General features: G+C 44.6%; 1 protein-coding gene across 3 annotated transcripts in view; it reads right to left on the reverse strand.

Moving 5' to 3' along the window:
* TYK2 (tyrosine kinase 2) overlaps nt 1-12,949 on the reverse strand; it is a 57,179-nt gene that overhangs the window by 12,206 nt on the left and 32,024 nt on the right. For all 3 annotated transcript variants that reach the window (XM_033924289.1, XM_033924290.1, XM_033924288.1), the window contains exons 7-19: nt 12,156-12,344; nt 11,407-11,564; nt 9,140-9,263; nt 8,179-8,371; nt 7,389-7,507; nt 6,768-6,938; nt 5,985-6,072; nt 5,344-5,471; nt 3,905-4,040; nt 2,866-3,017; nt 1,401-1,551; nt 1,048-1,145; nt 660-852 (exon numbers count right to left, since the gene is read on the reverse strand). In XM_033924289.1, coding sequence (XP_033780180.1) covers nt 660-852; nt 1,048-1,145; nt 1,401-1,551; nt 2,866-3,017; nt 3,905-4,040; nt 5,344-5,471; nt 5,985-6,072; nt 6,768-6,938; nt 7,389-7,507; nt 8,179-8,371; nt 9,140-9,263; nt 11,407-11,564; nt 12,156-12,344 — 1,900 coding nt within the window. The remainder of the gene's footprint in view (nt 1-659; nt 853-1,047; nt 1,146-1,400; nt 1,552-2,865; nt 3,018-3,904; nt 4,041-5,343; nt 5,472-5,984; nt 6,073-6,767; nt 6,939-7,388; nt 7,508-8,178; nt 8,372-9,139; nt 9,264-11,406; nt 11,565-12,155; nt 12,345-12,949) is intronic.

Raw genomic sequence — 12,949 nt, forward strand, 5'->3', positions numbered from 1 at the left:
GGAACGGTACAGTTTAGGGGGTGAAGAACTTGTGTGCACAACAGAAGAGCGGGACTTGGGAGTGAATGTATGTGATGATCTTAAAGTGGCCAAACAAGCTGAAAAGCTAGGGTCTCTAGGGAGAGGTATGGCCAGTAGGAAAAAGGAGTATTGATGCCTCTGTATAAGACTCGGGTGAGACCTTATTTAGAATATTGTGTACAATTCTGGAGATCACACCTTCAAAAAGAAATAAACAGGATGGAGTCGGTCCAGAGGAAGGCTACTAAAATGGTGGATGGTCTTCGTTATAAGTGTATAGGGACTAACTTAAAGATCTCAATATGCATACTTTAGTGTAAAGGCAGAAGAGGGGAGATATGATAAATGTTTAAGGTGAAGAACAGGGTTGTAAGTGAAGCAGTGGCTGTTTGAGAAAAGACATGACAGAGACTGGAGGACAGTGTGCTAATTAGATGTATGTAATTTCCTGAAAGCCTATTATTACAGAGATCAATGTGACTTCATCGAGAGAACCAGAATTAGAGCTCATGACCTTTTTCCTGTTATCTCCATTTTCAAAAGGAGACAGACATTAGTCTTATGTAACTGGTGAAAAGTTCAGCGCTTCAAGCCTTAATTCTGCTGCATTATCAGTGCAAAATCCTTCTCCCTCTCACCTTGCTCGCTACAACATCCTTTGTATTTGACAATGTTTTCATGGTAGAGGGTTTTCAGAATTTCAATCTCCCGCTTCCAGCTGGTTAGGAGCTGCTGGCTGTATCCCGACTTCAAGGACTTCACGGCCACCATTTCTCCGGTGCCGTCATTTGTGGGGTCATAACAATACAGGCTCACCTTCCCAAAATGGCCCTGGAAGGAGGAGTGGTGGAATGGGGGTTAGAACAGGCCAAGCAGCTGTGTTTAAATCCTAATTACACAAGTTGCTAACAGTCCAGCATTCTTGACAGTGGCCAGTCTGGGTCACTTAGAAGTACCCGGCATATTCAAGACAAGAAAGTTGATCTGATCTAGAGAGGACGCATGTCCCAGCACGCTTTCAGTTACCTCTCCCAGGTCACGGATCTTCTTCAAATAGCGCTTCTGAAAAACCGTGGGGTCCGCGGCAGGAAAGTCCGGGTTCACAGAGGCCATTTCTGAAAGATCTTTAAAATAAATAATAAACATCACTAAAGCTTTCTCCAGCTTATCAGGATAAAGGACTAGTAAATGGGTTTCATAGAGCAAAACAAACCCCCATTCCCCACCCCACCTCCAATGATCACACATGTGAAAGCAAACCCTGCGAGGCATTCAGCCACATTGCAGAAGAACAGAGCCTGGTCCTGCAGGGTGAGCGCAGGGACGCCACTTCTTGGACTGAGTGGCCCTAGGAAAGCGCAAGAGGGGCCCACACATACTCTGTGGCTGCAGCTGAGTCAGCTCACGCAGGACTGTCCGAAAGGAGGGTCTCTCGCTGGGGCTGTAATTCAAACACTGGCTGATCAGGTGTGCTAGATCTTTGCTTGAGGGCTCCGGCAGTTTGAGTTTCTTCTCGTAAAACCGCTCTTTCTGTAACCAAAAGAGAAGGATATAAGCATAGCCTTACTGGATCTAGCCCAGTATCCCATCTTCACAGTGGCCAGTCTAAGTCACAAGTAGCTGGCAAAAAAAAACAAATAGTAGCAACGTTCCAGAACCTCAAAGAGTAAGCGAGATTCCGGAACCCCAAATAGTAGCAACGTTCCAGAACCTCAAAGAGTAAGCGCGATTCCGGAACCCCAAATAGTAGCAACGTTCCAGAATCTCAAAGAGTAAGCGCGATTCCGGAACCCCAAATAGTAGCAACATTCCAGGATCTCAAAGAGTAAGCGAGATTCCGGAACCCCAAATAGTAGCAACATTCCAGAATCTCAAAGAGTAAGCGAGATTCCGGAACCCCAAATAGTAGCAACGTTCCAGAATCTCAAAGAGTAAGCGAGATTCCGGAACCCGAAATAGTAGCAACATTCCATGCAGAATCTCCAAAGAGAAGCAAGAATCCATGTTGCCAATCCAGGGCAAGCAGTGGCTTCCCCCATGTCTGTCTCAACAGCATTTTGCTATTAACTCAGCTCCCTCTGACTAAAGAGCTGCACAAGATGTTTCGATTAGAGCGCCCTTATCAGACACCACCTAGATTCTGGACCTGCCCACTGCCAAGATCTTGCAGGATCCATGGCAAAAGCAATCCATTTATTTATTTAGATTTTTATCCCGTCCTCCCAGTAGCTCAGAACGGTTTACAAGTAAACATTCACAATGGAGTGAATTGGACAAGATTATACAGTAGATTTAAATTTAGCTCACCAGAATTAATTATAGTTGTGCACTTCGCCCAAGGTAGAAACAAAATTAATATCTCAATACACTTCTGCCAAATATAAAGCATATATTAATATCTAATGCCAATGTGAGGACAATGAACACAATTAAATATATGTATATAAATATTTGTACATACTAATAAAGATTGGGTTATGAGCATTGAATCTGGCTCCGAGATGCTTAAAGAACAGGGGGGAGTTTAAATAGGTTTCATCAGGGTAAAGGAACCTCATTGACATAAAAAATCTCCAATACCCACAAAAGCTATCGAGCCTTGTGCAATGCAAATAAACTCCAGTCCACAGATCTTTGTGAAAAAACAGTACTTTTTCTTATATGGGAGATCAAAACCACCAACGATGGCCAGCGTTTCACCATCAAAGCAGGGTGCACTTAAGTTGGATCCAATCCTCTTGAAACTAGTCTACCTCATTAAATGTATCTACATTTCTAATAGTTGTGCCATGAGATCTATGACTCTGAGCCAGACAGTGCACCCTGAAAACAGCAGCAACGTACCTCAGAGGGCATGCGCTCCTTAAGAGGGACTTCTCCATTAAAGCAGATTTCCAAGAGTGTTGTGCCGAAGCTCCACTTATCCGTTGCCGTGCTGAGGTTACTAACATCACGGACACACTCAGGAGCGATCCAGGGAATCCTCTCCACACGCTCTGTCCGTTCCGGAGGGGAGGGGGAGGGAGAGAAGAGGAAATAGAATTAAAGAAAACAAAAATAAACCCAGAGTTTTTATCTAGCCATGGGTATTGGAAGAGTGAACGGGGGGCCTAGGAAGGCAGAAAAGCACTGGAAGATGTGGGGGAGGAGGAGACCCTGCTGCTCTCACATGTTCCCAGGCTATACCAGGAGTTGGCAGGGTTACACATGCACCTATGGGCGATTGCTTCTGTTTTGCAACAAGACTAGGGTTACCATATGGTTCCAGAAAAAGGAACTTTGTACTACTTGGGATTTTTGCCAGAAAAAGGAAGCCAGATGAAGACATTCAGGTTTTACTTCCATTGCTTTCAGTGGAAGTAAAACCCGGATGTCTCTATCTGTCCTCCTTACTTCCATTGCTTTTAGTGGAAGTAAAACCCAGATGTCTCAAACCATCCTCCTTACTTCCATTGCTTTTAGTGGGAAGTAAAACCCGGATGTCTCTATCTGTCCTCCTTACTTCCATTGCTTTTAGTGGAAGTAAAACCCGGATGTCTCAAACCATCCTCCTTACTTCCATTGCTTTTAGTGGGAAGTAAAACCCGGATGTCTCTATCTGTCCTCCTTACTTCCATTGCTTTTAGTGGAAGTAAAACCCGGATGTCTCAAACCATCCTCCTTACTTCCATTGCTTTTAGTGGGAAGTAAAACCCGGATGTCTCTATCTGTCCTCCTTACTTCTATTGCTTTCAGTGGAAGTAAAACCCGGATGCTGCAATTCATCCTCTTTTTTTCTGGAGCCATATGGCAACTCTAAACATGACAAGCACTGAGATCATCCAGCCACTAACAGAAATCAAGGAAATCCTCCTCTCACAAGAGAAGAAAAAGCAGCTGGTACCTTCTCTGGAAAGGACGGTGAAGCTGATTCCCGGGTCACTCAGTTTGATAAATGGGGCAGAGCCATCCTCCAGACCTCTCCTGGCAAGTAAAATGTTTTTTGCACAGACATTTCCATGTACCAAGTTCTTATCCTCCTGTAGAAATTTGTGTACGTAAGATTATGAGAGAGAGAGACAGAGAATGAGGAGGAAAAAGAGGTAGCTTCTACTGCTATGACCCCCCCTCTCCACAGCTGAGATCAGAAAGGTCACCAAGAGAGCAAAACCTCCTCCCTTGACCGAGATCACTGGCCCACCAGAGCCCAGACTGTATGTGTGAAAGCGCAATTGATCTGACAGAGGTGCCATCGGACTTTCTACTAGAACCGCTGACTTCAGCAAAGACTTGATTGATCTAGAATCAATTCTAAAACAGGAATTCGAGCAATCAAAATCAAGTTTCACACCGTGGCCTATTAACCAGGTCTAGGACAGCATTGGCTATGGCAGATGACAGCCTAATCAAGCTTCTGTTGTGTAGGTTCAATATTTTGGAAACTCTATTGTGTGGGACAACGAGGGCCAGAGGAACTTACAACTGCAGTTCGCTATAGAAATGTGCATCAAATACACATCCTAAGAAATGTGGTAAGAACCTAAGAATTTCTATAAAGGGACAGAGCGAAGGTCCATCAAACCCAGTATCCTGCTTCCAACAGTGGCCAACCCGGGTCCCAAGTACCTAGCTAGATTTCAAGGAGTAAAAGAAATTTGATGCTGCTTATCCTAGGAATAAGCTATAGGTTTCCTCAAGCCATCTCAATAATGGCCCATGGACTTCTCTTTTAGAACAGTATCCAAGCTTTTTTTAAACCCCGCTAAGCTAACTGATTTCACCACATTCTCAGGCAACAAATCCCAGAGTTTAATTACACGTTACGTGAAGAAATATTTTCTCCAGTTTGTTTTAAATCTTCCACTTAGTAGCTTCATCGTATGCTCCCTAGTCTTAGGGCTCCTTTTAGCACGCACCTAGTGTGCTCTACAATACCACACATATTAAATGCTAATGCCTCCATAGAGCTTGCGTTAGTATTTTTCATTTAGCGTGCGCTAAAAACGCTAGCGTACCTTAGTAAAAGGAGCCCTTAGTGTTTTTGGAAAGAGTGAACAAGTGATTTACATCTATCCTTTCCACGCCACTCAGCATTTTAGAGACCTCTATCATATCACCCCTGAACCATCTCTTCTCCAAGCTGAAGAGCCCTAGCCACTTTAGCATCTCCTCATAGAGAAGTCATCCCAAACCTTTTATCATTTTCGTAGAGATCTGTAGCAAAATAATCAAAGACTTGGAGAGTCTGGACTCAACATCGCTGATGTCCCATCGGTTTATTGACATGGAGGAGGAGGGGGTGCAGAGTTACTGCTACAAGAGGAAATGGACACAGGTACTCACCAGATAGCTCAGAGCACTGGCAAGCTGCTTGGCCACTGTGGACTTCCATCCCGGAGTCACTTGCCCCTTGTTCTTCCGTAGAGCCACATCCAATGGGCCGTGTTCAATGAACTCCTCCACCATTATATCTGGCAAGGAAGAACAGAGCGGGAAGGTCACCTCAGATTGTCCAGGACAGATGCTACTGCTTAAGATGGCAGGACTGGGAAGGAGCATCGTTGGAACAGTGTTGCAATCCTATCCCTCCTCAAGTGTAGGTAGAGAGTGTGGTGTAAGCGGCAAGTTTGATCATGAAACACAGAGCATCACAGCAAGATCACAATTTTAACAAAATGTGGTAAAATGATACAGAGTTATCTTCCAGGCATAAAACACACAACACAACCTAACTGCTTACAAATCTTTTTTTTTCATATCACAAGAATCTTTTTCTCTATTCAGTGATCAATGGATATAACCTAATAGTTCTGGACTGGTCTGGTACGGACACTAAGGAAATACTTTTGCACAGGGTAGGGGTACAAACGTAGGCCTTTACCAAAGCATGGACAAAAACCCCCCAATCTGGCTGTCATAACAGATCACACTGAAAAAGAAAACTCTATTCAAATGAAAATGGGGTAGATTGTCCAGTCACTCACTTTCAGATCCCCGCACACAGACTCCGTGGACAAAAGCCAGGTGAATGTGAGAAACCTGGTTCATCAGACTTGCTGTTTCGAAAAAAGCCTGGAAGACAAAGAAATCAAAGCATGTGCTCAAGAAACATACAAGGGGAGAAACTGCGAGAGATCAATAACATTCTGGCATGGAGAGATGTCTGAACATTTCACTTTATTTATATCAAGAAAGTAATCCACAACTTTGGAACAATGTTGGACATCCACTACATGTACCCGTAAAGAGGACCCAACATGGTCCGTGTTTTGTACATGCCGGAGGAATACTTTGCACCCATGCTCGGGCGTAGGCTTTCTATATTCTCACATCTTTGAAGAGACCACATCGGGACCCCTGAGGAAGACAATAAGGTCGAAACACGGAACGTGTTGAAAGTCCTCTTCACTGGTACAAGTAGTGAATGTTCAACATTGTTCCAAAGTTGTGGATTATTTTCTTGATATAAATAAAGTTTGCATCAGTAACATCAGTCTCCACAGTACTATTGGCTTTGGATTCTCATTTTTCCTGGAGACTCTATGGGTCAACTTTTTGGTTGATTTCGTAGGAACTTAAATACACATATCTGCAATCATGCAATTTTAAGAAAGCCTTTTTTTTTTGTAAGTGAAACATGGAAAATGCTTCATGGACTGAGACGTCAAATGGTTAAACTCAGGATACATAATCATGAGCATCTAAAGGACCCCTAACCCCACCCACCCCACCAAGTGAAAGTAGATTTAAGGCTGGGAATTACTCACCAATGCAATGTCTCTGTGGCTGGGGTCCAGCACCTTCAGTACCACACGGAGGTTCCGACAGTTATTGTTAAGCTCAGCAGAGAGATGCTCCGTCTCGAGGTCGCTGCCCTCACACACCCGGAGGATGCCGTCATAAATGTTTGTGCGTGTGCCCTGGCCCAAGTGAGCAATCTGCAAATTCACACAAACCACCAGGGCGGGAGCAGGAAGAAATATTCTGTGAACTCAGGTATTGGCACACATCCACAAGCCACCCTCTACAAATCTTATGTGCAGCGCAGAGAGCGTCTCGGTATATGAGCTCACGGACATGATTTCAGCAAGAAGGAACTTAAACGTTATTTATAAGAGAATGAGATTTTCTGTGGCTCTGTTTCAATAGCCCATGACACACGAGGAGGGCCTCCCACCCTAACTCCAATGTTGCCACTAACTCGCCACTATCTAGGATTTAATCCCATCTATGCAACCTTGAAAATACCCCATCTTCTCTCTGGGTTCATCTTTCAGCTTACAGAGCAGGTATTTTCCCCAAAGCAGCAGACACCAGCATGCTGGAGAAACTACAAGTCCCGGCGTGATATGCATGCACAGTTAATCAGGATGTAATCGGAATCCAACCTGAGTGATTTCATCCTTCCGGATCTGGTGGAAGCTTAACTGGCTCAGATTCAGAGTCTTGGATTCTGGCCTCACTTTGCTGTCCTTCGGTTTCCTTGTTATGATCAAGTTAGACATTTCTTAAAAAAAAAACAAAAAACCAGAAGGAAACCCCCCCAACCCAAGACATAAATAAAATTAACTTTATTTTATTTAAAAGGAAGAGAGAATAGATGTTTCCAGCCTACCCTGTGGGGAGGGGGGTGTTGACAGCTTTTTCCTGAAACATGACTTCATGTCAGATTTTAAGGGTTCCATGGAGCAAATGTAATAGCTGAAACTTGGGATCTCTGCACACACCGTCCCTCTCATTTGACAAGATAAGTTGTGGGCTGACAGCAGCTGATGGAATACGACAGTCTCCTGAAGTATGAGATGGTATTGGAAACTAAGGGGTATTTCCCTTGAAAAGGCTCCGGCGAAACATAGGTCTGTGTTGTAACAAGAACCCTCCGGCCATACCTTCATATAAAATGAGTATAGCTAAGATTTATAACTAAGTAAATAAAGCAAAAGGTTAAAACAAATGAAGGAAAAAAATATTACGGCCAATGACGATCCCGAGTCTGTGTGTGAAGTGATTTATTGTGAACATTGATAACTAAGGTATGCTATTAACGAGAGCCTCCTGCTGTGACATCACAGCGCTCGATGTAGTTTGGGATGTTTTGACAGGGGGGGGGAGTGGAGGGGAGTCTGCGTGCCGTATCTGTGCAGCCATGTGTACGGACCCAGCACCACCTTTATTTACCTCCTGATCTGGGAAGACAGCACTTTCGGACGGCGAAGTTCTCCTCGCCTAGTCTCAGCGTGTATCCCTTGAGGCCCTCCATCAGCTCTTTCACGCTGGCAAACTCTTTTTCCCAGCCCTCCAGGACAAAGCACGTCTCTTTTTTCTGAATCCGGAACTGCTTGTAGCACAGGCCATTCTGCGCTCCCTTCACCTGGAGGGGACAGAACCGACCACAGCGATGAGAAAGGGAGGGACGGAAGAGGCTGCACTTAGTGATGCCAGGGCATCACCATGAAACAAAAGACTTCTTTTAAATACAGTAGGACTGTATGGTAATATTCCTGCGGAAAATGGAGCTCTGTAGAACTTGTGAAAATCGTGATATAAGTACAAACTTATTTTTGCTTGTCGGCTTAGTAAAAAAGAGAGACATTTGATTATGTACCAGACCATATCTACACTGATTCAACCGTACAGAAAGAAGCATAGTAATTATATTTTTGAACACATTGTTCACATATATTAAGAGGTCCTGGGATGTTTCATGTGAAGATACCTGGTTGGGTTACAACCTTCTTTCAGCTCTGCATTAAAGGTTTTCTCCACCCCCCCCCCCCTAAGTGAGTTGTGAAAACTTAGGACTCTCATACACTTTCATCACATCTATTTTATTAATGTGATATGAAGATTTCTGCTCCTTCTGCATTACTTTGATATATATTTTGAGTGGAATAGTACAGTCCTACTTTATTCGAAAAAAGGCTTTTGTTTTGTGGCATCACCACACCGTCTGCAGAGCCAGGTGCACAAAGCAAAGAAAACCAGCTTCTAAAACCCATTAGTCACGCAGGAATTCAGGAATGGGTAAAAGCCAGAGACAGTCCCCGACAGTTCTGAAAATGCTTCTCTCCCGGGCACGAGGGTGGCAGCGAGCTCAGGCTTGCAGGTTCCCGATTTTTCAAACTGTGCCACAACTTACCTCGGCTCTCTCCTTCTTCATCACCGACAAGATCAACCGGTTGAAGTCAAAGGCGCTCCATCGAATAATGTACACTCCATCATCTTCCTCTTCTTTTTTAAATTTGGAGACGACGTACTCTTCCCTGAAACAGCAAAAGGACAGCTTTCAGTGTGCTACTACTGTTTCGTATCAACCCCTCCACTTTCCAGTAGGATCCAATCCCACCATTAGCTCAACTGGATACGTACGTGCCTACAGTTTGGGAGGTCGCCTGATTTTCTCCAAATCCGACTGAGATTGTTCTGCTTCGGAACTTATTTCAAAAGGATTTAGGCTCTATTTGGAAACTGCCTGACCTTTCTAAAGCTACCCAGATAGGAAGGCAGGAATTCTTGATGTTTAATTCAAGAATTCTAGCTCCGGCAGTCAATTTTTTTTTATATTAAAATGGCTCTGTAATGGTTTCGTCATGATGGAAGGCAACACTTCTCTTCCTTCTAAGCCCATGCAACTGTGTGATTTGGTGACTCAGCGTGAGGCTGTCAAGACTATTGGTTTATCTTGTCAATTTAATGCTGTGAGGGTTCATCCTACGACTGTTCTTTGCCACCTTATTATTTCCTTTGATTTAATTCTCTACCTGCCTCTCTTTTGCTGTGGATGAACATCAACAAAGATGTGGTTTTAACAATTACCTGTTACTACTTTGCTTTTTTCCTTTAATAACTGTTGTGAGGCGAGATGTTATTGTTTAAATCTTAAAAAAGAAAAGAATTTATGCTTCATATAGAACAACTAAAATTTAGGACCCCAAATTATCAAGCTGCGCTAGAGGTTTTTTTTAGCTCGAACCCGCACTAGCCTTGCCAGCCCACGCTAAAAACCTCTAGTGCACTGGTTCCCAACCCTGTCCTGGAGGACCACCAGGCCAATTGGGTTTTCAGGCCACCCTAATGAATATGCATGGAGCAGATTTGCATGCCTAGCACTTCCATTATATGTAAATCTCTTTCATGCATATTCATTAGGACTAGCCTGAAAACCTGATTGGCCTAGTGGTCCTCTAGGACAGGGTTAGAAACCACTGCTCTAGTGCACCTTGATAAAGTGTGTGTGTGGGGGGGGGGGGTTAAATATTTAAAAAGTCAGGAAAATTAAAGCACAGTCGCACTGATTTTTTCAGCCGAGCACACCTTTGGATCTTCCAAGATAAAAAAAACCAGACACAGTGAGGGATCAGATACGTAAGTGGATCGATTGTTCACTCCGTCAAAAATGACAAAGACTAAGGGCTCCTTTTACTAAGCTGCGATAGCGTTTTTAGCCTGCGCTAAACCCACGCTACGCGGCTAGAACTAATGCCAGCTCAATGCTAAAACCGCTAGCGCAGCTTTGTAAAAGGAGCCCTAGGGGTCACTCGATGAAGTTACAGGGAAATACTTTTAAAACCAATAGGAGGAAATTTTTTTTCACTCGGAGAATAGTTAAGCTCTGGAACGCGTTGCCAGAGGATGTGGTAAGAGCGGATAGCGTAGCTGGTTTTAAGAAAGGGAGAGGAAGTGACGTCACTCGAGAGCATGGCAGCTTAATTTTGGGGCTCATGTTGTTGTGTATTGTTCTTACTTCTTACCGTGGAGATTGCACCAGTTCCAGGGTACTACTACAGGGGAGCACATGGCGTACAGGAAAAAGCTGGAAAAATTTCAATTTTCCAGCTCGGCTAGCGTTAAAACGTGATCGCATGCACCTAGCCCCCCGGCGAATCCACCCAAGATGGCCTCGCAGGCCGGACTCACCAAAACATCTTCATCGGAGGGTGAATCACTGGCAGAAGGGAATATTGCTGGCTGGCTACGGGATCTTAAATCGGAGATGGCGGGCCTTGCAGAGATCCGGGCGGAAGTGAGGGAGATGGGCGGCAGAGTCTCATCAGTAGGTTTTAAGAAAGGTTTGGACAATTTCCTGGAGGAAACGTCCATAGTCACCTTGCGTGCAAAATCGGCTGGAGGGAAGCCCACTCCCTCCTGCCTACGGGGCCGTGTGCTGTGAATGACAGGCCTTCCCCCTCCCACCTCTTGTCTATGTCAAACTTGTTTGGGTTTTTTATTTGTACTTTGGCTAAATGCATAACCATCGATCAATTAGCAAGGAGAGGGTGAAGCACTTCTGCGCCTGCACAAAGTGACAACACAGACCCCGTTATCGACCCCGTCCCCCTCTTCCCAACCTCTGTTAATTCTGCAAAATCCTGGCCAGGATCACCTACAGATATTTCCCAAACTTACTGTATGGGCCCGTGGACGCCATTCTGGATACTCATCACCAGACGAGGGGGGGCCACTTCATGGCACAGGTAGTGATTGGAATCCACCGTCAGCCTGTAATATCCATCCACTAAGGACACAAAAGACAGGGCCACCTCCGAGGAGGGCAACAGAAGCTCCTGCAAGACACATGCTCAGTAAGATCTTCGCTCACCTGCCTATAAGGTGTCCACCCTTTCTGATCTATTCCATGGCACGGTTTCTTCTTATTCAAGGCCCAGTTAAAAGCCCACCGCTTTGAGAGTGCTTTTGCCTCCTAACTCCTCTCACTTTGGGTTCTGCATCCCCAACCCTATATGTTGTGACTGTCTGTCTACGTTAGATTGTAAGCTCTTCCGAGCAGGGACTGTCTATAAATGTCAAAATGTACAGCGCTGCGTATACCTTTCAACGCTATATAAGTGTTAAGTAGTGGCTCATAATCAACCGGGACCAACAGAAACCATGATGTGTGTCCAGCACCCTGAAGTTCTGCCTCAATGCCATCACCCAGCTTAACTAAGGGGTACTGATGCCCCCCTTCCAATCCTCCACTGTTGCTGCTAAAGACATGGAAGGAGCGTGTGGCTGGGAAGGAATGGGCGGAGGCGCCACCGCCCTGGGAGCCTCCCCCCCTCGCTAAGCCAGTGGAACAGGCCGCTGCCCCAGAGGTTTCTCTTTCTATTACAAGAACGCTCTTGACAACGGGAAGAAAAAGAGCGGGCTCACACCAGACACTTGTTATCCTGCCGGTAAATGCCGACTCGACAGCTGCTGAGAATCGCGTGCGTTATTTCTTGAAAGTCACAGAAATGGCTCCACTTGATCTCGTCCTTCTCCACTGGCTGTGTCCTCTTTTTCTCGCCTTTCAGTCTCGTCTTTTTGACAAAATAACTTTTATGGCTGCTGTTATCTGCGTTCTAGAAAAAGGGGGAAAGAGAAAGCAACGGTGAATGCACAGGACGGGGCTGACTCCAAAGAGGCCGAGCAGAGAACAGGCCTAGAAAAGGGACAGGATCACAAGAACGTAAAGTTTCTCCTGTGGACCTTCACGGACTAAATATCACGGTGTTATTTCCCTGTCCATTTGTAAACAAATGTCGAACAGTTATATTTCTTCATCTTTCATTGCTGGTTTCTTAGAAAACTTAATAAAAGAGATTAAAAAAAAAAAGAAGCAAAATAACCACCCTGTCTGAATATCAGCTGGAAAATGTAAATGTATTGTGCTTTATTTATAAGCTTAATATTATCACATTTTTCAGCTGCTGCTACTTGCAAGTCACAAGGTCACATGCCACTAGAAAAATGCTGTATCTGGTGCTAGCTTCATAAGGAGCAGCCTGCAGTCATACAGTACCAGGAGCAAGATGTCTTTTTATGAACTTTGCTCTTTCGAATCACTGCTTCCAAGGGCATGGAAGGAGAAATGTCTTCTTACCTGATAATATTCTTTCCTTACCAGACCAGTTCAGAAACTCTCTTGTTCTGGACTGGTCTGGTACGGATGCTAAGGACGCACATT

This window comes from Geotrypetes seraphini, chromosome 16 (assembly GCF_902459505.1).
Source record: "Geotrypetes seraphini chromosome 16, aGeoSer1.1, whole genome shotgun sequence".
Classification (NCBI taxonomy): domain Eukaryota; kingdom Metazoa; phylum Chordata; class Amphibia; order Gymnophiona; family Dermophiidae; genus Geotrypetes; species Geotrypetes seraphini.